Genomic DNA, 24,330 nt, shown 5'->3' with positions numbered 1-24,330 from the left:
TAACCAATTTATAGGGGGAAATTATTATTTTGAAATACAACAGAAACAATATGTAAACCCAGTGAATATTAGAAATACCAAGAACGTGGACAATCCTTACAATGTAAAGGGCCATAAATTAGGGAAATTTAACTGAACACCTGGTAAGGTTATGAGTGGACTTCAATCCTCACATGACTTACTGAAAGGGGAAAAAGGTAAGTATCTAGTGTCTGGCCCTGACCAGATCAAATTTTATAAAAAGAGGGAGGGGAAGGGGCATGGAGGGCGTTTCTACCAACTATAGTGAAAAAGCCTCACCAGGGGGTAGCCAAAACCCAAAACCAACCTACAAACACCCCAAAGGGCTAAACTGGGTGAAGATAAGATTTGTTGGTCTCAGCTCTAGCTATGTTGGCCTCTTGCAAAATGGCAGGCAAAATCATACTTGTTTTCACAACTGTATCCACATATGTTACACTGAAAAGGATTGTCATACCCATGGCATCCCGTATGTCATGTCCAGTGTCAAGGACGTTGTCTACGAAGTATGTGTCATAGTGCTGGCAGCGGTAAAGGAGCAGAGGGTCCTACAACGGCAAAGTTAGGGCTGGAGTGCTGGGCTGGCTGCTCCCAAGGGTCGGGGTGCTGGTGTAGTCACCTGGCTGGCTGGTGGGCCCTGCCAGTGGACTGCAGTCCCTCTGACAAACTAATGGTGGAGGAGGAGGCTCAGGGCCTACAGGGGAGCTCCAAGGGAACCCGCCTCGGGCAAAGGGCTGTGGAATCCTGAAAGGCTTTTCTTCTAGGTTGGAGTCTTCATCAGCAGAGGTGGGGTTGTGGTTTTCAGACGGCAAGCTGGACAAGTGTCCTACTAGAGCAGACAGCTGATTCAAAGGATTACCCACGTACAACGGTCCTTGTGGGTCCCTCTGCAGTCCACAAACCGAAGTCCTATCCACAATGTCATAAAAGTCATTCTCAGCATTTGGGATCTTGTGTGTAAAGTCACTCAGGCAGTCTGGCTTCCATGACCATGGAGGTGGGCCTAAGGCGATGAGCATCCTTCACTTGCCAACATGGTCATGCTCCTTAAGGAGGCCCCGGGGTGGGTCAGCGGCAACAAATTATGCTTGTGCCTTCGATGCGGGACAGGTTGCTTCCGGAATTGCAGTGATAGGCACACAGCTCACATTTGTGCGGCTTTTCTCCGGTGTGGGACCGGATGTGGGCTTCAAGGTATCGCTCGTCAGCGGAGGCAAAAGGGCAGAAGTGACACCTGTGCGGCTTCTCGCCCGTGTGGATTCGCGTGGGCTCCGCCAGCCGCGCTGTCCCCTGGGTAGAATAGCTGCAGTATGGGCACTGCAGCTTTCTGTCCACCGCTCTCCCGAAGTCGTGCAGCATCAGCACCCGATTCCGGTGCAGGGCATCCCTGGGGAGCCCACGGGTCGGCGTGCTCAGGAACTCCCTAAAGCACTGCAGGAAGTCCTGCGGCGCCACCCTCTTCTCTCCCATCTCCTCCTGACAGTCCTCCAGCCACCTCTGTAGGTTCTACTTCCGGCTGCCTCTGCTCTTCCGCCCCAAGCCACTTACTTCACCTTTCTCTTGCCACCTCAACGCCGACGAAAGCTTCCGGGAGCCTAGAGATCCTCCAGAGGCACACAGAGGAACTCCAAAGGCCGGAAAGGTCGGCCTTGCTTGCCTCGGCTTCCACCCGCCATGTTTATCCAGCACTTCTCTTCACAGCTTGGGCTTAACCCAAGTCTCGCGAGAGTAAGAGAGATGACGTAAAATGGGGGTGAGAAGTAGATGCTGCGTGCTTTCACCCATGCGTCCCAACACCAACGTGTGTCACAGGCCACATGCAAGACACGCGCAGGGGCGACAGGTAGCTCCATGGGCAGTGATAACAGATGTGCAAACTGCACTTGGTTGTAACTTAACTGTATCCACGTTTCCATCCTGGAACATTTAGCCCTCTCTCCATCCACTGGCCCCTGGCATCCCAGAGTCTGGTTTCTTGATTCGGAGCAAAGTACTGCCCACGACAGACATCTGTAGGGCTGGGCCACCTGGAGCAAAGCACTGCCCACGACAGACATCTGTAGGGCTGGGCCACCTGGTCCCTGATGTGGAGAGATGAAAATCGGGGTGGGGGGCTGGAGAGATGTCTCAGATGTTAAGAGCACTGGCTGCTCTTCCAAATGTCCTGAGTTCAATTCCCAGCAACCACATGGTGGCTCACAACCATCTATAATGAGATCTGGTGATCTCTTCTGGTGTGCAGGGGTACATGCAAGCAGACTACTGTATATGTAATAAATAAATAAGTAAATAAATCTTTTTTTAAAAAAGAAAGAAAGGAAGAAAAGAAAATAGGGGTGGGCCATGCTGCACACAGGCTTTGACCCACTCCTCTTACTGACCATGGCTGCCTGCTGCCTTCTCCCATCCAGGAGGCTCCAAGGGATGTCTTACTTATTGATTCTCTGCCTAGAAATGTTTTAGACTTCTGAGTCCCCGCTCTACCTTTCTGACCCAAACTAGCTCCCGTTCCAGCCTCTAAGATTGCCCTGAGTTTGCCTGATATTGTCACTCCCCCGAACCTTTTTGTTTCAGTGTTCACTGTTTACACCTTTTGTCAAAATTGCTTGTCATTTCCTCAGGGTTTGTTGAGGGAATAGAAACTGTTAATTGTGTCTCTGTGCCTTTTATGTTTAAGTGGAAGTCTCTATAATAAGCTTTAGTTGTGGAAAAAATGGGGAAAGAGATCTGGAAAACGGTAATGATTAAACCTTAGTCACGCTCATCTCAGAAAAGGTTTTCTTTTTAATCCAATCATTAAGTTTTGCTAAATAAAAGTACTCAATCAAGAGCATTCATGACCACATTCAAATCACATCCACCCACATACATGCAGGGACTCGGAAACCAACTGAGGAACACAGAATAAAATAAAATGAGCTCTGATTCCTGGCATATGAGTTCCCGGTATGATGTGTGGTCTGTTTAGGCACAAATCAGGAGACAGAAACTGAAAGGATAAGCCCCAACCTGTTTGTGCACAGAACCAACTTAAGTGTGTGTGGTGATTTGCGTAAAATCGGTCCCCACAGGCTCGTAGGGACTATTAGGAGGTGTGGCCTTGTTGGAGGAAGTGTGTCACTGTGGGTGGGCTTTGAGGTTTCAAGGGCCCCAAGCCAGAACTTGTGGCTCTCTCTCTTCCTGCTGCCTGTGGATGCAGAGATAGACCTATCAGTTACCTCTCCATCACCACATCTGCTTGCATGCTGCCATGCTTCCCACCATGATGACAATGGACTAAACTTCTGAACTGTAGAGCCAGCCACAATTAAATGTTTCCCTTTGTAAGAGTTGCCTTGGTCATGGTGTCTCTTCAGAACAATAGAAACCATAAGTCAGTGTTTTAAACTGATGATAGAATTTAAAATCATAAATGTTTTTCTTTACTCTGATTTCTTTAAAAACTTTATTTATAAGGGAGCTTGTATGGAGGTCAGAAGACATGTATGGAGGTCAGAGGGCATGTATGGAGGTCAGAGGGCATGTATGGAGGTCAGAGGGCATGTATGGAGGTCAGAGGGCATGTATGGAGGTCAGAGGGCATGTATGGAGATCAGAAGACATGTATGGAGGTCAGAGGTCAACTTTCAAGAATTGGCTCTTTCCTTCTACCATGCAAGTTCCAGGGAGGAAACTCAGGATGCCAGTCCTAGTGACCAGAACCCTTACCTACTAAAGCCATCTTGCTAGACTTTGTCTTCTAATTGAAATATCTGCTCGCAATCTTTGATTAACAGGACATTCACTTTTCTTACTGATGTATAAGCTCTCTTTATTTAAAATATGTAATGTATGGTGGTTTGAAGGAGAATCCCTGCCCCTCCCCACCCCTTATGTCAAATTTTTGAATCCTTGCTCCCAGGTGGTGGAACTGTTTGGGAACGCACACCGTTAGCTCTCTGAGCTTCATGCATGCACCCCAAGACACGAGCTCTTAGCTGCTACTTCAGTGCCACACCTTCGTGCCTGCGGCCATGCTGGGAGGCCCACGTGAACCTCTTCTTCTACCCTTTACCTTGGCCATGCATCACATCGATGGGAAAATAACTAAAACATAAGGAAAATGCCTCTATGAAGAAAGAGAAAATAAGAGAAAGTGCCTCAAGTCTGAAACAGCAAGACAAACCCAGACATCACAACAACAACAAAAAATAAAACAAAAAACAAAAAACCCAAGCCAGGCTCAGTGGCGCATGCCTTTAATCTCAGCACTCAGGAGGCAGAGGCAGGTGGATCTCTGTGAGTTTGAGGCCAGTCTGGTGTTTACAAAGCAAGTCCAGGACAGCCAAGGCTACACAGGGAAGCCTTGTCTCAAAAAACCAAAAAAGAAAAAAAAAATCATACAAAAATAAAGACAAATCAGAAGATTAACACAGAATCAGAGACTACTGACAGGGCACAAAAGTCAAAGATAAGGAGCTCAGATCACTGAACTAGAAATTAAAAATGTTTAAACATTTGGCCTCGGTGGTGGGCATCTTTGGTTTCAGGACTCCAACAGGAGAGGCAGATGGAACACTATCCTTTTTTTTTTTTTAAAGATGTTGATCTTCATATCAACTTTTAAGCCACTAGGAATTCTTAGGGTATGCTGTATCAAAATCAACACATAAAACTTAAAGGGTTAAATTTAAATAATTAAATAGAAAAGAGTTGAACGATAGCCAAGATTTTGGGAGACAATGTCCACAGCTTGCATGTTTCTTTCTGTCATATTCACAGTGATACTGACAATGACTCCAAGCACATAATGAAAAAGAATTTTTAAAAAAAAGTGAAAAGCAGTGTGTGTTGTTATTTTATAAAAGCCAATAAGACAAAAATAATGACCTTGACTATATTAAGTGCATAAAATTAACAAAACCCAATTATATAATAAAGGAAAAATACACCAAGAGTGGAAACCAAAATAAAGTAGTATGATGGGATGTATTTGTTAATTGTTAATTGTTAATGAAAGTAGGAGTATGCTGTGGAAGAGCAAGTATAGGAGCCAGAGGACATGAAGGACACCAGGAGAATAAGACTCCTATGAACTCACAGAGACTGAACCAACAAGCCTGGGCCTGCAGGGGCCTGCACCAGGTCCTCTGTGTAGACATGGTAGCTCTCTGCTTGGTATTTTATGGGACTCCTGAGTGTGTGAACAAGAGGTTCTTTGATTCTTGTGCCTTCTTTTCTTTTGGGTTGTGTCATCCAGCCTCAGCGTGTTGGTTTTTGTTTTACCTTGTTATATTTTGTCATATTCATCACAAACATGACAAAATAAAATACAGTGGTTTTTTTTTAAGTTGTGATAAAGCTCCATGCCCAAGGTAACGTATAGAAAGAAGGGTTTATTTGTGCACATGGTTCCAGAGGTGGGAATTCATGATGGTCGTGTGTAGGCATGGCAACAGGAACAGGAGGCTGAGGGTTTACATCTTGAGCCACAAGCACAGAACAGAGAGAGTGAGCTGGAAATGGTGAGTGAGTCTTTTCCACCTCCACAGACGTACTTCCCCCAGCAACAACAACAACAACAACAACACACACACACACACACACGCACCCATGCACACACGCACGCACACTCTTCCTAAGACAGCTCCACCCACTGGGAACCTAATGTTCAAATGCCGGAGACTAGAAGGGACATATCGTTCCCTGGCCCCATAGGCGTGTGGTCGTGTCACAAGTGCAGAAAACAGAGTCCGACTTCAAAGCCGCTAGTCTTTTACAGCCACGACACTGGTTTCAAATCCAAACTCACTTCTGAAACTCAACTCAGTCTTCATTGTCACCCCCTATGAAGTCAAAAGGCAAATTACATACTTCCAACATAAGAACGCACAGAATAAACAAGATTGTTGCAAAAGGGAAGAAAGGGATCGTAGTGAGGAGATACTGGACCAAAGCAAGACTGAAACCCAGCAAGCCAGTGCCGGATCCTTTAGCCCTGTGTCTGAAGCCAAAGGCTTAGATGGCTCTGCCATGCCAGCTCTGCTGGTTACAACACACTTTGCTTCCTTAGGCTGAAGCTCTCCTCCGCGGACAGCCCACAACACAGCTTTCACCCCACGCGGTGGCCTGGTGGCCTCTTGTGGCCTCTAGCTCTCTCAGTCTCCACACAAGGGCTCCCCTAGCTGACACTGTGAGTTCAGCTTCCAGCTTGGGGTGGCCCCTGGCCCCTATGAACCCCACCAGCATCAGCTTTTGGTTGCAGCTGTTTCTCAGGAGCAGGAGTGCTCTTTCCTGAGTTGGAAGCCTGGCTGTTAGGGGGTGGGGTGGGGTAGGGGTGGGATCTTCCCCTGAGGGCGGCTTCCTTTTATTCTTGAGCAGATCAGTCACTTGGTTTTGGTCTTGGTGATAACAGTCTTACAGTTGCATTCCCTCATCCAGGGCTGGTTTCCCTGCAACACTAAGCTCGCCAACATTCTTTTCTCTCTGAACTGTATTTTTTTTTTTTTTTAAATTTCTTCCTGCCCTATTTATTTGTTCTTTTTTGTTGTTGGCCTGCAGAAGAGTGACTACTAATAAACATGTGACAGAGTCAGTATTATGCCATCTTGAAATCTCTTTTGTCCAAAAACAAAAAAAAAGCCCATTACTTTTAATTTTGTTTTGTTTTGTTTTTGTTTTTCGTTTTTTGTTTTTTGTTTTTTCGAGATAGGGTTTCTTTGTGTAGCCTTGACTGTCCTGGACTCACTTTGTAGACCAGGCTGGCCTCAAACTAACAGTGATCCACCTGCCTCTGCCTCCCAAGTGCTGGGATTAAAGGCATGCGCTACCACCACCCAGCTGCTTTTAATTTTGTAAAAGATTTAGTTTATTCAATGGGTATTGGTATTTTGCCTGCATGTATATATGTGCACTATGTGTGCGCCTGATGCCAGCGGAGGTCAGAGGAGGGTGTCGAGTTCCCTAGAACTGGAATTACAGATGGCTGTGAGCCACCATGTAGGTACTGGGCACTGAATCCAGTTTAGAATCTCTGCAGCGATGAGTGCTCCTGAGTGCGGAGCCACCTCCACGGTCCCCAAGTGCTCCTGAGTGCGGAGCCACCTCCACGGTCCCCAAGTGCTCCTGAGTGCGGAGCCACCTCCACGGTTCCCCAAGTGCTCCTGAGTGCGGAGCCACCTCCACGGTCCCCAAGTGCTCCTGAGTGCGGAGCCACCTCCACGGTCCCCAAGTGCTCCTGAGTGCGGAGCCACCTCCACGGTCCCCAGCACAGGATGTCTAAATTTAGCCTCATGCAACATCATAGGGCATGAAATGAAAGCAGCCACAATCTTTTATCAAAAATATCACAAGAGGGGGCTGGAGAGATGGCTTAGCAGTTAAGAGCACTGACTGCTCCTCCAGAGGAGCAGGGTTCAATTCCCAGCACCTACAGGGCAGTTCACAACTGTCTGAAACTGACAGCTTTACACAGACAGACACCAATGCGCATACAATATAAGGAAACACTACTACAGGAACGGTCTCTAACCAAGGTGCTAACATTGTTTCTCTCAGAAGCCTCTTGAGCTGAGTCTCCACAGTCTGGATTGTTCTGGGTACTGTCTCCCTGTTTTCCTACTCTAAAGACCCAAAGTCTTCCACATTCCTCAATAAAAAGTAGCCCCGAAGCTCCTCTCCTGATGTCTTTTGGACCTCCGCCTGTGGCTGAATCCCCCACTTCCTCCTCTAGCCCCTCCTCCCCTGGTTGGCAGGAAGTCCGGCCCTATTCTCTCTTCTGCTCAGCAATTGGCTGGAAGCTGCTTGGTTGGCATACAGGGGACAATTGGGGAGCAGTGCTTATACAGCATTGAGACAGGAGATTCTCAAATCAAGGATTGCAACCAGATATTGGGGGCGTGGGGTACAGAAATGAGTATTTGAGTTACACAATAACATCACACCAATAGTGCATGCCTTTAAACTCGTGAGCCTATATCCAATGACATACTTCCTCCATCAAGGCCACGCCTCCTAAGACTCCCTAACAAGACAGTAACTATGGCCCAAGTGTTCACGTGCCGGAGACTGTGGGAGACACCTTACTCAACCTACCATAAGCCCTTAAACAGATTTTTTTTTTAATGTTCAGCTTTCTTCTCAGCAAGAAAATAAACACCTAGGTTGAGACATACGATGTCTCACTCATTTGCTAGGGAAAAAAAAAAAATCAAGTTGGACAGCCTGATGCTCAGATTAGCTGCAGGAAAGGTGATACGGCATTGTGCTGGTTAGAGTGTCCAACAGAGCTGGGCGCAGTGGCGCACACCTGTAATCTCAGCACTCAGGAGGCAGAGGCAGGCAGATTGGTGTGAGTTCAAGGCCAGCCTGGTCTACAGAGGAAGTCCAGGGCAGCCAGGGCTACACAGAGAGACCCTGTTTCCAGAAAATAAAGAACAAAAACAGTGTCCAACAGTGTTCTGAAGTAAAGTTGCCAGCTTGTGCATCCACGCCTCTGTGAAGTGATGTCAACAGGTCCTAGCCGTTCACAAGCACAAGGAAGAAACAGGAAAGATGTGCAGTTAACATTGGCAGATGTATCAGACTAAGCTGCAGGATTCCTAGTTAGTTTGAATTTCAGATAACTAGCACAATGTTTCGGTATAAATATGTCTCATATGTTGTATGTGTTTAATAGAGTATTTGTGACGTGTTCACTCTAGAAATAAATCACTGGTGATCTCGAGTTGAAATTCACTGATGTTCTATGAAGCCGGGTTAGTGGCTAGAACTGCCAGGAAATGTGAAGTCATGCAGCAGACAATTCCCACGCCGGCCCCAGCACTTAGCAATGGCATGCTTTTTGTTTTTGTTTTTTTTTTTAAATGTAACACTGTGCATATTACCTGGAAAGTCCAGCTGTTTATAGAGAATAAATGGTAGAATTAAATGATACATTTCCCTTCTTGGACTTCGTGTCCATGAGTGGGTGTGTCTGCACTCACAGGTTCTCACATGGCTTGTCACCTGTGAATATAGTGGCACCCGGTGACTTCCTTATGAACAAGTTCCAGGTCAGCAAAAGCCAGGAGGAATAACAGACATTGTTTGTCCTGGCTGGTGCGATCTTTGTTCGGAGTCAGCAGGATCCATCCAGAAAGAGCTTTAGTGGATCAAGAGCCCCCCCAAGGCTCTCCCTCAACCTCCCCGTCCAAGCCCGACTAATCCCCAAGAGGCTGCTTCGCTTGGGTTTTGAATCCTGGGTTGAAAATTCTGACTTGGGGTGAACAGTGGTGGCCTTCAGCCAACTCAAACTCCGTCTGCCGCCTTTGTGGTTCTTTTCTTTTCCCTTATTTGTCTCTTTGGTCACATGTGAGACAGTCTCAGCCCTGGCTCCTGGGCCCGAGAACTGCCGTGAAGTGAACCGTGACCAAAACCTGTCTGTTCAGTGTTGGGGTTTTAGCACATTATACATCTACTGAAAGGGAGAAAATGCATTCACTTGCTCAAGCAGAGCAAGGCACCGTGATAGCATTGCGATGGGAGGTAGGCACTCCAGGCAGGGGGGCTTGCAACAGGGAGAGGGCAGCAAGGAAAAGCAGGGGGGACCTTGAGGAAAGAAGATGGGAACGGGGAGAGCGTTGAACACACTGCGGCAAAACTTCCTAAACTTGGAGGGCAATAGGAGCAAGATGCACAAGGTATGCGCCTTGGCCATGTGAGGACTCAGCCTTCCATGTATGGAGCATGCTCCCAACAGACACTACCTCTTCTGCTCCCTTGACCTTGGACTTCCCCAGCCCCCAGGAACAATGAGTACTGATAATTCCTTTTTTGAGTCTGGGTCTCACTGTGTAGCCCTGGCTGGCCTGGAACTCACTGTGGAAACTACACCTGCCTCAACCCTGTAGAAATCTGTCTGCGTTCACCTCCCAAGTGCCTGAACTAAAGGTGTCAAACCACCACATTTGGCAGATGCAGGTTTGAAAGAACAGTTAGAGATCTATAGCTGAGGCACAGAGTAGTCAGTGGGGAGAAAATAATCAAGAGGAAGCTTGTGAGGCAGGGGGATTGCAATTAGATCAGTGTATCCAGATTCTTGCTGAGCACAGCTGAAACACCTGGGCTATAGTCCAGCAGAGGACCATATCTCCTCAGATACTGCCTTCGTTAGGGTTTCTATTGCTGTGAAAAGTCACCATGACCACAGCTACTCTTATAAAGAGAAACATTTCATTGGGGCTGCCTTGCATTTCAGAGGTTTCGTGGTGTATTCCATATCATCATGGCAGGCAGCATGGTGGCTGAGACCTCAACATCTAGATCAGCAGGCAGCAGGAAAAGAGAGTGGCACTTGGCCTGGCTTGAATAACTGAAACCTCAAAACCCACCCCCAGTGACAAACTTCCTCCAACAAGGCCATATCTACTCCAACTAGGCCACACCTACTCCAACAAGGCCACACCTACTCCAACAAGGCCACACCTACTCCAACAAGGCCACACCTACTCTAACAAGGCCACATCTACTCCAACAAGGCCATATCTACTCCAACAAGGCCACATCTACTCCAACAAGGCCACACCTACTCCAACAAGGCCACACCTACTCCAACAAGGCCACACCTACTCTAACAAGGCCACACCTACTCCAACAAGGCCACACCTACTCCAACAAGGCCACACCTACTCCAACAAGGCCACACCTACTCCAACAAGGCCACACCTACTCTAACAAGGCCACATCTACTCCAACAAGGCCACATCTACTCCAACAAGGCCACACCTACTCCAACAAGGCCACATCTACTCCAACAAGGCCACATCTACTCCAACAAGGCCACACCTACTCTAACAAGGCCACACCTACTCCAACAAGGCCACATCTACTCCAACAAGGCCACACCTACTCCAACAAGGCCACACCTACTCTAACAAGGCCACATCTACTCCAACAAGGCCACACCTACTCTAACAAGGCCACACCTACTCTAACAAGGCCACACCTACTCCAACAGGCCACCCCTACCCTAACAAGGCCACACCTACTCCAACAAGGCCACACCTACTCTAACAAGGCCACACCTACTCCAACAAGGCCACACCTACTCTAACAAGGCCACACCTACTCTAACAAGGCCACACCTACTCTAACAAGGCCACACCTACTCCAACAAGGCCACACCTACTCTAACAAGGCCACACCTACTCCAACAAGGCCACACCTACTCTAACAAGGCCACACCTACTCCAACAAGGCCACACCTACTCCAACAAGGCCACACCTACTCTAACAAGGCCACACCTACTCCAACAAGGCCACACCTACTCTAACAAGGCCACACCTACTCTAACAAGGCCACACCTACTCCAACAGGCCACACCTACTCTAACAAGGCCACACCTACTCCAACAAGGCCACACCTACTCTAACAAGGCCACACCTACTCCAACAAGGCCACACCTACTCTAACAAGGCCACACCTACTCTAACAAGGCCACACCTACTCTAACAAGGCCACACCTACTCCAACAAGGCCACACCTACTCTAACAAGGCCACATCTACTCCAACAAGGCCACACCTATTCCAACAAGGCCACACCTACTCCAACAAGGCCACACCTACTCCAACAAGGCCACACCTACTCCAACAAGGCCACACCTACTCCAACAAGGCCACACCTACTCCAACAAGGCCACACCTACTCTAACAAGGCCACATCTACTCCAACAAGGCCACACCTACTCCAACAAGGCCACACCTACTCTAACAAGGCCACATCTACTCCAACAAGGCCACACCTACTCCAACAAGGCCACACCTACTCTAACAAGGCCACACTTACTCCAACAAGGCCACACCTACTCTAACAAGGCCACACCTACTCCAACAAGGCCACACCTACTCTAACAAGGCCACATCTACTCCAACAAGGCCACACCTACTCCAACAAGGCCACACCTACTCTAACAAGGCCACACCTACTCCAACAAGGCCACACCTACTCCAACAAGGCCACACCCACACCTTTTAATAGTACCATTCCCCATGGGCCTATGGGAGCCATTTATTTGTTTTAATGTTTGGGACTGATTTCATTAGGGTTTTTTCTGGCAGTGGTTAGAAACTTCCCACTTCCCGCTAAGGAAGTGACCGCCAAAGAAACAAAAAGCTTTATATTTTAGCGTCTCCAACAGAACTTCTGTTTTTGCCCCAAGAACGCCAAGTTTCCACTTTGCACTGGTCTCTGCACAGTGGCCACCGAAGGGGGAGGCAGTGTGATGAGCCATGACAGTGCCAAGGCTTCTGTGCTGAATGGCTAGAAGGCCCATGTGAGAAACTGACATGTTTATGGGGAGTAGATGGGTGTGGGCTCGGGGGTCAGTGTCTCAAGTTCAAGCAGCGACTCTACACTTTGGCAGAGGCCCATCCTAGACAAGAGGTCCAAAGCCACCAGCTTTCTGTCTTTGCCCTGTAAAGTGAAGGAGACAAACAGGTCAGTGCTAACTCTCGGATGTTTGTTATGAGGACTCAGGAAAAACACTGACCGCTGTATGTACCAGGAGGCAGACTGGTGGTGGCATGGGTCACACTGAAGATACCATTGCAGCTGGAGACAGAAGCCTTTTTGCTGAGTCTTTCGAGGGCTCCAAGGAACCTGAGTAGCCCCTCTGGAAATAGTCTTTACACAAGAGTCTAGATAAGACATGCTGACCCCTCACCCCCAACCACATCCAGTTTTGATCACCTCACCAATTTTGCTTTTTTTTTTTGTAAATGAGACCGGATCTCACTATGTAGCACTGGCTGGTCTGCGACTCCTTATATAGACCAGGTTCGCCTCCTGAGTGCTGAAACTAAGTGTGTGCAGCGCCATGCCTCGGCCTGCTAACCACAGCAGCCTTATGTCCTGACCTCTTCTCTTTGGCTATGTGTTTTTGTTTGTTTGTTTGTTTGTTTGTTTGTTTTGAAACAAGATTGTATTATAGCCCAGGCTGGACCTAAATACTTAGTTCCCTTAACTCAGCCCACCAAATGCTAGGATTACAGTTATGAGGTATCATGCCTGACTCTGAGGTATTCTAGAGGGCGTAGGAGGAGGCCTTATTCACACAGGACTAAATGAACCCATGTCATGTCCTGGCTGCTTTTGTGTCAACTTGACACAAGCTAGAGTTATCAGAGCAGAAGGAGCCTCAGTTGAGAAAATGCCTCCATGAGATCCAGCTGTAAGACATGGTCTCAATTAATGATTAACGGGGGAAGGCCCAGCCCATGGTGTGTGGTGCCAACCCTGGGCACGAGGTCCCGGGTTCTATAAGAAAGCAGGTTGAGAAAGCCACATGGGTCAAGCCAGTAGGCTGCACCTCTCCATGGCCTCTGCATCAGCTCCTGCCTCCAGGCTCTGGCCCTGTTTGAGTTCCTGGCCTGACTTCCTTTGGTGATGAAAAGCAATATGGAAGTGTAAGCTAAGATAAATCCTATGTTCCTCAACTTGCTTTTTGGTCATGGTGTTTTGTCACAGCAATAGAAACCCTAAGACAGTCTCCAAAGAGTTCTGGAAGCCAAGCAAGCAAGCAAAACCAAGCAAGAGGTGGGCAAAGAACCTGCCTATGACCCCAGCACTGGGGACAGGAGCTCATGAAGGGTCACAATGGTGATGTTGGAACATGACCGCCACACCAGGTGCACAATGTGAGTAAAGGGCAGCGAGGAGACCGGGAGACGGCAGCAGCGCTCTTGATAAATGAGCTTTAATAATAATGAGATGGAATAGGATAGGATCAAGACCGCGTGTGTTTCTACTTTACTCTGTCCTAAAGAGACAGCTGTGTGTGCCGTAAAAACCTCTTCTCAGATAAATGTTTGTGGTAAATCCAGTCTCGAATCCCTAACGTTTTGATTGGCACACTTTCAAGAAGAAACAAAATCACAGTCCTTGGAAAGACTTGGGGATCCCAGGCAGCACAACCCTTTCATCTTGCAGCTGAGGAAATTGAGGGCTGCAGAGGTGTAAAGTCTCAATCAAAATCACAGGCTGGGCACTGCATGTCATCTGAGGGCTCAGGAGGCAAATGCAGAGCACATTCAGTTTGGAGGCCAGCCTACACAGCAAGGCTGAGTCCTGTCTGGGTGCCACTCCTGCCTCCCTATGTCCCCAAAATAATAAATAATAAATAAAGAGGCTGGAGAGGCTCTTAGCTGTTAAGAGCACTGACTACGCTCACTGGAAGACCTGGGTTTGATTCTCACAACCCACACGGTGGCTCACAACCTTAACTGCCGTCCCAGGGGATTCGACACCTCTGACCTCTAAGCGTATGTGGTGCACAGACATGCAAGCAAGCAGACACTCCTAACCATACAATAAGAACAAACAAACAAACAAATATGTAAAGACCACATGTAGGTAACCGGGTAGACACAGCAGAGATTGTCAACAGTGTAGACTGCCAGGATCCTTCAGAAAGCACCAGTGACTGGCCATGAAGGCACACTGTCCCTTCTGCCATCTCAGCTGAGCTGTAGATGCCATAGGGCAAAGGCCAGGCCCTCAACCTGTCACCGGCCTGAACCCCTGACCCACTCCACGTGTAAGGAGATGGCTGCTCTCCGTCTGTCAGTCTTGTGGTGACTTTCAGCTCAGAAGACAGAACAGGAAGTGGTTTGTATTTCTTCCTACTACAGACTTTTGGATGGTACGCTAAGAAGAAAAAAAAAAATCATTCCCAGCCTATTTTATCCTTGCTCAAGGCCAAATACCTGGTCAGTGCCAAATAGTGTGTTGAAATAAAACCTGGTTCTACATTTTAAATGGCTACAGCACACACTCTAGGGCCTTGTTAAATGTCACAGTCTCAGAGGATGATAACCCCTTGCTTAGGAATGCAGTTCCCAAGTAGAAATAGAGAATTAATCACACGCATCCCTTCTTTCTGCCTCATATACAACATGTGCCCCCAAGGGGATATTTTGTTGTTGTTGTTAAAAATACAAATATGACAAAAAACCTTTATGTATAAAAATGCAAAACAAATTCTTTTAAATGAAAATAAGTAAAGTGTTTCTCTGCTCCAAACACCAAGGTGGCTGATTCATTTTCAAGGTGTCCCACCTCTGTGCTGCATCTCCAGCCTCACAGTTTACAGGCAGAATGTCCCCTAAGGGCCCCTGTGTGGATGGCCCTCTCCCTAGATTGAGGCCCCTGAGAGATGGTGGCAGCACAAGGTGGTGGGGTCTGGTAGAAGGCCTCACAGTCACTGCGGGTATGCCCTCAGAGATGAGGAGACCCCTCCACCTCCTCTTCCTCACTTTCCCTACATGCCCCTTAAGCTAAGCTGTGTTTCTGTCATGAGACCCTTGTTGATGTGTGTGCCAGTCCCATCTTCCTAGAGCAACAGGGCTAATGAACCCTGGGCTGAGATTGCTAACATAAACATTGTCTCTGTAAATTAATTGTCTCAGGCACTTGCTGTAGTAGTGGGAAGCTTAACGTCCTGGGGCCACGATGCTGGGAAGAAACACCATGACCAAAAATTACTTGGGGGCGGGGAGGGTATACCTCATTGTTTGTAGCTGGGCAATGGTGGCGAACACCTTTAAGGCCAGCACACAGGAGGCATATGCAGGCAGAGGAGGATTGCTGTGAGTTCGAGGCCAGCCTGGTCTACAAAGTGAGTCCAGGACAGTCAAGGCTACACAGAGAAACCCTGTCTCAAAAAATTTTTAAAATATATATGTGTGTGTGTGTGTGTGTGTGTGTGTGTAAAACAGAACCCTTGAAGAACTCAAATCTGTCTCTCCTCTATACACTAAGAACAAAAGAAGCTGAAGAAACAGAAAATCTGTGACTCTACTTGGATCTAGCCCAGGGCTATGACCACTCAATGAGCCAACGCCCTGAAGATGGAAGAGGCCCGGTGAAGGTGAACAGAAGGGCTACTTCTTATCGACAAGGATTCACTCCAAACCCTCCAACAGATTCGTCAAACTAGATGACAACACCCCTATACGCCATGTGCTTTCCTATACACAGTACACACCTCTGACACAGTTTAGCCAAGATGGCTTCTAAGTGGCTAAGAGGTAGGTAGCTTACAAAGTATGGATATGTTGAACCAAAGAAAGATTTGCTTCCCAGGTAAGGCAAGGCGCAAGACCTCATCCTGCTGCTTAAAGCACTGCGCTGCTTAAAACTCGGGAATTGTTTGCTTCTGCACTTTCTGTATAATGCGCTTAGACCATGGTGGCCGTTGAGATAACGGAAGCCGTAGATGTTGGAGGGTCAATTCACTCAGGCAGAAGCCAGTGACAGTCGAGAAGACTCTGACACATGGCTGGTGGTCAGGAGCTGACTAGACTGTGGTAAAGCCTCCCGGGGTCCTGCTGGTGGGGAGTGTACTTGCTTGGTTTTCTCCACCATCATCTCTCACTGTAAAGACAGAAGAAAAGTCCTCCCATGTTTGTCTCAGCTTGCTTGTGTTACTGGAAGAAAGAGAAAGTCTGAGAAACCCTTGGGAAGGACATGGCCCAGGGGCGCAGGCTCCTGCGGACACTGGTATCTGACTACAACACCCACTTCCACCTCACCTCACACCCATGAGCTTCTGTGAAGTAATGCGATTACAGGCAAAAGACCCACCAAGGCCAGGAGCTGTGTAAGGAGGAGGTCTCGGGCAAGGCGAGACGCCAAGAGGGACTGAGACAGCGAGAACAGAAGGCAGGCAGGGTGGAGAGAAAAAAACGGCGGAGTCAAGTGAAGGAAAGGAGCCTGAGAGGCTGAGAAAGTGAACTCCAACATGGGCTCGAAGGGGGGCAAAGGCGCCTGCTGCCAAGCCTGATGACCAGGGCTCTACGTCATGCCGTAGAAGAAAGGGGTGACTCCCACAGGCTGTCCTCTGACTTCCATACATGTACCATGATACACCTGTGTGTGTGTGTGTGTGTGTGTGTGTATACACATGTACACATGCCAAATAAATGTAATAAAAAAAAGAATTCCAGTAAAATTAACATTTTCATGAGACCTTTCTCCAGCTACAAACCCATAGTTTTCTAGGCATCTTAACCTAAACTGCATATACAGAAAGACACATCCTAAACCGTCATTGTAAGTCTACTTTTATCTTATGAGAGGACAATCTCAGCCAAGGCACTTCTGGAGCCACCCACAGTGTCACCAAAAGTAAGGAGAAAAGACGGGGAGAGGTTTTTTAGCAACCCTTTGAGATATAGCATTCTTTCTTGTGTGTGTGTGTGTGTTTGTTTTTTTCCAAGATAGGATTTCTCTGTGTAACAGCCTTGGCTGTCCTAGAAGTCTCTTTGTAGACCAGGCTGACCTTGAATGCATAGAGATCTGCCTGCCTCTGCCTCCCAAGTGCTAGGATTAAAGGCGTGCGCCACTATGCCAGGTGAGATGTAACTTTCTTTCCCAGAACCTCACTCCTTTATTTCCCTGAGCTTAAAATCTATGCCTAAAAATGTTTTCAAGCAGCTCCTCTCTCAGAACCCCATGCCTGGCTCTGAAACGTGCTGCTCTAGTCTTTCCTAAGCACCTCTCATACTTCAAAAAAAATAAAAACTCAACATTACTCCGCACTGGCTCATCCTTAAACTCTTTCCACAGTATACATACACAAGAGCCATGAGTCCCCCCCTTTGGCCCTAGTTGAGTTTCCCAAAAGAACAAAAGAACACCTCAGGCCGCTGTGGGCAGGATGGTAAGGTGCTTCCATCCCTTTGCCCCAGGCTGCTGTGGGTAGGATGGTATGGTGCTTCCATCCCTTTGCCCCAGGCTGCTGTGCACAGGGTGGTATCATGCCTCCATCCCTTCAGAGGCGCATGGCAGCTGCTGACATCCAGGGACAGCCAGCAGTAAAGGTAGCCTAGCTGCCCCCTGCTAAGCACAACCCTGTATGTCAAAGACTGAGCTCCTCAGTTGCTATTGCCAGATTCCTTCTGTCTTTCAACAGGAAATTACAAGCCATGCGGTAGGACAAGAGGACAGCGTCTAAAGAAATAAGGCAAGATTGGGAGCCAACTCACTGGATCTGGAAGTCCAAGTACCTGAGTATCTGGGATTCATAGATGCAGGACTCCGAGGAACCTTTGACCAGACAGACAGACAGACAGCTGGATGGATGGACAGACGGACTGACGGGCCTCAAAAACAGAGACCAGAATCTGCTAAGAAAAAAAAAAAAAAAAAACTCATAGGAAACTTTAGAGTTTAAAAAAAAATGCTCTTGTCATAGGGAGTCCATGGAGTAAATATATGGTAATAGAAATGCCTCAAACTAAAATTCAAGGAGGAACAAGGGAGAAAGCAAGCGCACACAAGTCAGAAAGGTATGGGGTGGGGACACACACCTTAACCCTCCTACTAAGGAGAGACATAGGTGGCTCTCTGAGAGTTCAAAACCTGCCAGAATGAGACTTTGTCTTAAAAAGAAAGAGAGAAAGAGAGGGACACACACACACACACACACACACACACACACACACACACACACAGAGAGAGAGAGAGAGAGAGAGAGAGAGAGAGAGAGAGAGAGAGAGAGAGAGAGAGAGAGAACTGAAATTTGGGGTGGTGTCCCATCAGACTCTCAGCACCTCAGCATGCTGTCAATCACTTCACCAATATTCCTCTCTCTTACTGAGAACTGTGTTTGAGAGAGAGTCAGCCCCCTAATCTGTCCATCACCCAGGAAATTCATGTCAAGCCTACCACCTGGTACCTAGGAAGCATTTAGCTAACATGAATTGGTAGGCACATTCTAAACTGCAGAAAAGCAAACACAGAAAATCTGAGGGTGGGGACACATGACCATTGAGCCAGAAGGGACTGCTAATCAACACTCAGGCGGACACCAGGGAGGGTGCAGGGAAACATTGAAGGCTCTGAAACGAGAAAACCCACTTACCTAGGATTTTGCATACAGCAAGATGACGCTCCAGTTGTCCTGGACAAATCAAGACTTTCCCAACAAAGGGAAAGTTACCAAGGAAGCAACTTTGCAAGAGATTGTGAAAGCAGTTTTCCAGAAAGAAGGAAAAAGATCTCTGTAGAGGAGAGAGCCAGAGAGCAGGATATTTGATCACACTGTGAACCCCGAGATTGTATTGTTTATTGAAAAAACTGTTTATATTTCTGATGTGGCGCATCCCTGGCACACACCTTTAATCTAAGAGCTTTCTGCTTGAGTACTGCAAACGGGATTAAATAAAATTTAAGATGTCAAGAGATGGAGCCAGTAACCAGTTGACAGGGAGTGAACACAGGTAAAAACTCAGGCTGGCCTTGAATGCTCTTGAAAATCAACAGTGATGTAACCTTTTAAATAAAACTTTATTAGAAGTATTGAATTGGCTGCAACAGACATCCCCAGGATAATTTGGGACTTCTCGGGGAAGTGCTCTAATTTGGTGGTTGGTATATATGGCATGCAAGTATGCATATTGTTTGTGAGTGTATGTGTATATGTATCCCCAGCTGGTTTCCAACTTACTACATAGCCAAGGCTGACCTTGAACACAGGATCACCAGGTCTCCACCTTCTGAGGGCTAGGACTGTGGGCGTGTAACACCACACGCAGCTAGCTCTCAATTGATAAACTCTCAATTCTGGCTAAGGAAAAAACAAGCATCTCCCAATTACTCAGGCCTATTCCAGCCGAAGGTCATCATAAACATTCCCTAACACTTAAGGAAGACCTGAAGGCGGCCTGTCTAGGGACTCGGGTTTCCGCGCAGTGGCGGAAAGAGCCGAGCGCGCTCGGCACCACTCGTCGGCCCGCCTAGGCGACGTCGCCACGGGGCGGGGCTCGTGCCGGCACGCTCGGAGCAGGGCATTGTGGGAAGGGCGGCCGGTGCTGCCACAGCTGCCATCTTAGGGACTCCCGGCCAGGCCTGCTAGGCCTTCGCGGCGGAGGCGGCCGTGTGCGTGGCGGGTGCGCTCGGGGGCGAGGCGGAGGGTCCGCGGGCGGGGGTGCCGCGCTTCCCAGCGGCGAGGGGCGGCCTGCGGCGGGCAGCGGGCGACAGGCGGCGGGCGCCGCGCCGCGCGAGGATGGGCCGGTCGCGGAGCCGGAGCTCGTCCCGCTCTAAGCACACCAAGAGCTCCAAGCACAACAAGAAGCGCAGCCGCTCGCGCTCGCGCTCGCGGGACAAGGAGCGGGTGCGGAAGCGCTCCAAGTCCCGGGAGAGCAAACGGAACCGGCGGCGGGAGTCGCGCTCGCGCTCGCGCTCCACCAACGCGGCGGCATCCCGGCGCGAGCGGGAGCGCGCCTCGTCCCCGCCCGACCGCATCGACATCTTCGGGCGCACGGTGAGCAAGCGCAGCAGCCTGGACGAGAAGCAGAAGCGGGAGGAGGAGGAGAAGAAGGCGGAGTTCGAGCGGCAGCGAAAAATGTGAGGGGGCGCGCGGCGGGAGGCGCGGGGGCGCGCACGGGGCCCGGTGGGGCGGGAGCGCCGGCCCGGAAGTCGGCGTCGAGGGCGCGAGGCGGGAGGTTGGCGGGGCCGCGCGTCTTCCCCGGGCACCTGTGAGTGGGGTCCGCCCCGGTGCGGTGCCGTGGCCTCGCTCCAGAGTGAGGGAACCCTTCCGGAACCTTCTCTTAGAGCGCAGCCGTGGGAAGACAGATGCACAAGCCCCCAGCGGACACCTGGCTAGCCCTCGTCCCCTCTCCTCCTCTTTTTGTCTTTTGACTCAACCCCTCTAGTGAGCACGCTCAGCGCTGCTGTTCCCCGCCTAAATGTTAGCTTCTAGTTTTAGAGCACTCTTAACAGAATTTTAACGTAGGGCGCTGTCGGGGGACTTAACCTGAAATTCGGTAACGATCACGTGCGTTTAGAGTCAGGTGCCTTTCGGTGTAAAAGGTTTGGATAAACCAACCGGAGTGAACCTGTGTGTTGTGTAGCACTTCCTTCTCTACGGTGTGCGCATCCTTTCCCTCCCCCACCCCTCTAGCCACGTGGAACAATAATAATAAATAAGCATATGCGCTCCCTGTTTAGCCAGCCATCTTTTCCGGAGTTCTCCAGTGAGGACTGAACAGTGGTTGTGAAGCAGGGACTTACGCAGGGGCTTCTTTTTCTGCGTTTGAGTGTGCTGTAGGCAGGTTTTCCGGAAGTAGTCCTTAGGAGCTTAGGGATTGAGGTGGAACTGGAACCTTGTACGGTTAGCAGTTGTTTCTCAGGACACCTTGGCCACATAGAATCCTGTTATGGTCTGGAACAAGCCCGTAGCTCCAATAACTATCAGTAGAACATAGAAAAAGTTGGGTGTGATTTTTCCCTGTGAAAACAGCAGAAACCGGATGTGCTAGTTAGAATCATTACCACGTTACCCATGGGCAGCAAAGGAACAGACGAAGGGGCATACTGTGCTATGGTGGTTCTAGGGTGTGAGAAACAAAATGCCATTAGCATATGAGAAGGGAAAGGGGCAGGGCTGGCAGCCACATTAATACTATATTTTGTGTATCCAGACACTATTCTAAGACGGTCTAGTGTCTTGCAAAGAATGCACAAAAAAGACATGTGTGGTTACAAGCGCCTGTTAGCGTGTTCATTTTAGCTAGTTGCTGGCATAATTACTGAGCCTTTAATGAGTGCCCAGAGCTATGGTCTTGGTAGAGAATTGATTGGCTCCTGAGATGGTGACCCAGCTCAGACAGACAGATAATAATATAATAGTAAGTTCAGCAGGAGGAGAGGATAGGAGACTGTAAGGCAGTCAGGCCTATAGGGTATATTTGGACCAAAGAGTAAGCTGTCTTCCTGAGTCCCTGAGAGAACAGAGTGGAAGGAAGTAGTCTTAGAGTGATGCTGGTCACTACTCAAGCCTCTGTAAGCCCTATAGTAACGATTGACTAGGCCCTGGGAATGACAGGTGGTTCACTGTAGGATGGAGACTGAAGACATAGGTGCCCTAAGGACTGTGAAGAGAGAAGAGCAGTGGGTTCCAGGGATTGAAGAGATCTCAGGGAATGTGCATTTGCAGTAGAGAGCCCAGGGTGGACACAGGATGACACTGGGAATGCATAGTGGGTACCTGGTACGTTATCATGGAGGGAGACACGGGAAACAAGAATCATATGTTGATTTAACCAGTTAAGTCTGTTAATTGGAGATTGCTTTGCTACTTATACGTAATTCTGAGGTCTTAAACACATCCTCTGAGTTCATCTATGAAATGGAGGTCCCGTTTTATTGTGACCGCAAACTTAGTGCCTGGCAGAAGACTGAGTCAGTAAACGTTACTGAGTATAACTTGATGTACACCCTGCTGAATAATTTAGGAAGGAGTCCAGTAACTGTAGGGTTAATTCATTAAAATAATTCAATAAGATAATTAAAAGGTAGGCCTTTATATTTATTCACGTTTTTGAAGAGCTAATTCTCATGGCTCAAAATTAAATCTTATCTTTTGTTCTTGGGTCCCAGCCATGTAATGTGATTCAGTATCCATGCGCTATACCAATATTAATATTTCTTAGGTATTCTTTTAAGTTGTATTAACTGCTGGGGGGAAAAAAACCAGGTAGCCAGAACAACCTGTAGCAAATCAGATTTGATTTGTTGGTAACTTCCTCCAGCCAGTGACATCTGAGTTTGAGTGTAGTGTTATTGGCATTGCAAATCAGGAGCCTAAGAGTACCCAAGATGAACTGGAATTCATAGGATTCGTAGAGAAATAAGCAGAGCTCATTTGAAGGTAAAGACCTCTATGAGTGAATGTACTTTATGGAGCTTAGTGGAGCTGCAAGACAGTGGTCGAGTGAGCACACAGACCTGCAGTTGGTAAGAATATGTTCTTTGATAACTTGGGTCCTGTTGGTATTCCCATCCTTGCCTCAGCCTTGTCCAGGGGAAACTGCTGGGGAGCAAAAGATTAAGGTCATTAGCTTTGGGGGTCTGTCAAGGTTCATTCTGTCCTGCAGCATTTATTAAAGTGAAGATAACTTACCTCATAGAGACCAGAATGGACATAAAACACTAGTGGCTCCTCTCTCAGAACCCCATGTCTGGGCTCTGAAACGTGCTGCTCTAGTCTTTCCTAAGCACCTCTCATACTTCAAAAATAAATAAATAAATAAATACCTTAGGAGGTGTGAAGTAATTAGTGTTCACTAGTAATCAATAAACAGTTCCTAGAAGTGCCAAGAACTGAGTTCCCTTGTTTTAAAGATATCTTAAAATATGGCAATTGTTCTATATAGCAAGTTCTGCTGTCAAACGAAACTACCAAAGTACTGTGCTCTCCCTGGTAAGTTTTAATCGGTTACAATTTTCACAATGCTTGAGAAAATTTATGACCAAAACCCTTGATCTTGATTTAATAACTTGTCGGTAGAGATTCTTGGCAAGGCACTGCCGCAGCAGAGATGTTGAGAGGAGAAAGCCAAGGCAGAGCCACATTCTCCTCCCGGATGGCACAGGAGCCTGTATGGAGGGCGTCCTGGCCCTCACCTCAGAGCAGTGGCTCCTGAGGAAAGAGTTTAAGGAACTAAGGAACTGTATGACTCTGTGAGATGATGATCAAGAGGGGTTTGCTTCCTTTTTGAAGAAACTGTTGGTTTAATGGATGGTGTTAGTGCTGACTTCCTGTTAACTGTGTCCATCAGTGAAAATGCATGACTGCTTAAATCAGTTGCCTGTGTGCCTGTTGATTTTTCTGAGTTGAAAGTGGAAAAGGAGACAAGATAATATGGACTTTAACTTTTTTGCCACAGATTCTAGAAACAGATTAAAAATTTATCCTTTTATCCTAAAGATGCCTTTTTAATCTTTTTGGAGATAACAACCACAGTTATGTACCAGTGCTGTGCAGCCCAGAGTTTGCCCACCCTCACTTAGGACACATAAGGAAGGCTGTTGGAGCCATGCTGGGTGCCTTGCAGTTCTTCCAGAACAATGAGAGATGAGCAGCAGCCCTGTGAGAAAGCCAGTGTGCTTTAGCTGTGCCTGGGACTTTCCATTCACTCTCCTCCCCTAGACTATAAAACTATGAGCAGCAGTTAGCAGACTGGACCCCTTAGTTCAGCACTTACTACTACCTGTCATCTGCACTCTGGTTGGTATGACCGATGAGAGTGAAGACTGCCAGAGCTGACAGTTGAGGCTGGCTCCACTCCTGCTGTAAGTAAAAAGCTGAATTGGTGTGGCTCATCTTAACAGCCAAATCTCTGTGGCACTGCTAGCTATCCGTTGCTGTGTTGCTTAGGGATGGCTTGACCCTCTGACGCAAGTCCTAATACTTAGGAGTGTCTTTCACTTTTCCAAGTTGCTGTTACAGTGAGTGAGAGCTTTGTTCCCTGCTGAGGAGCTCTCTCTCGGGGCCTTTGCTCACTT

The 24,330-nt window shown here is 48.1% G+C and overlaps 1 protein-coding gene and 1 pseudogene across 2 annotated transcripts in view; one reads left to right on the top strand and one right to left on the bottom strand.

The window, feature by feature from the left end:
• Nucleotides 1–384: 384 nt before the first annotated feature.
• On the bottom strand, nt 385–1,491 carry LOC127209899 (zinc finger protein Pegasus-like; annotated as a pseudogene).
• Nucleotides 1,492–20,011: 18,520 nt separating this feature from the next.
• Nucleotides 20,012–24,330, top strand: part of Arglu1 (arginine and glutamate rich 1) — a 17,018-nt gene continuing 12,699 nt past the window's right edge. For both annotated transcript variants that reach the window (XM_051170070.1, XM_051170071.1), the window contains exon 1: nt 20,012–20,388. In XM_051170070.1, coding sequence (XP_051026027.1) covers nt 20,048–20,388 — 341 coding nt within the window. In that variant the 5' untranslated portion in view covers nt 20,012–20,047. The remainder of the gene's footprint in view (nt 20,389–24,330) is intronic.

This window comes from Acomys russatus, chromosome 27 (genome assembly GCF_903995435.1).
Source record: "Acomys russatus chromosome 27, mAcoRus1.1, whole genome shotgun sequence".
NCBI lineage: Eukaryota > Metazoa > Chordata > Mammalia > Rodentia > Muridae > Acomys > Acomys russatus.
Note: the sequence above shows the minus strand (reverse complement) of the source record. Positions and strands in the feature narration are given on the sequence as shown.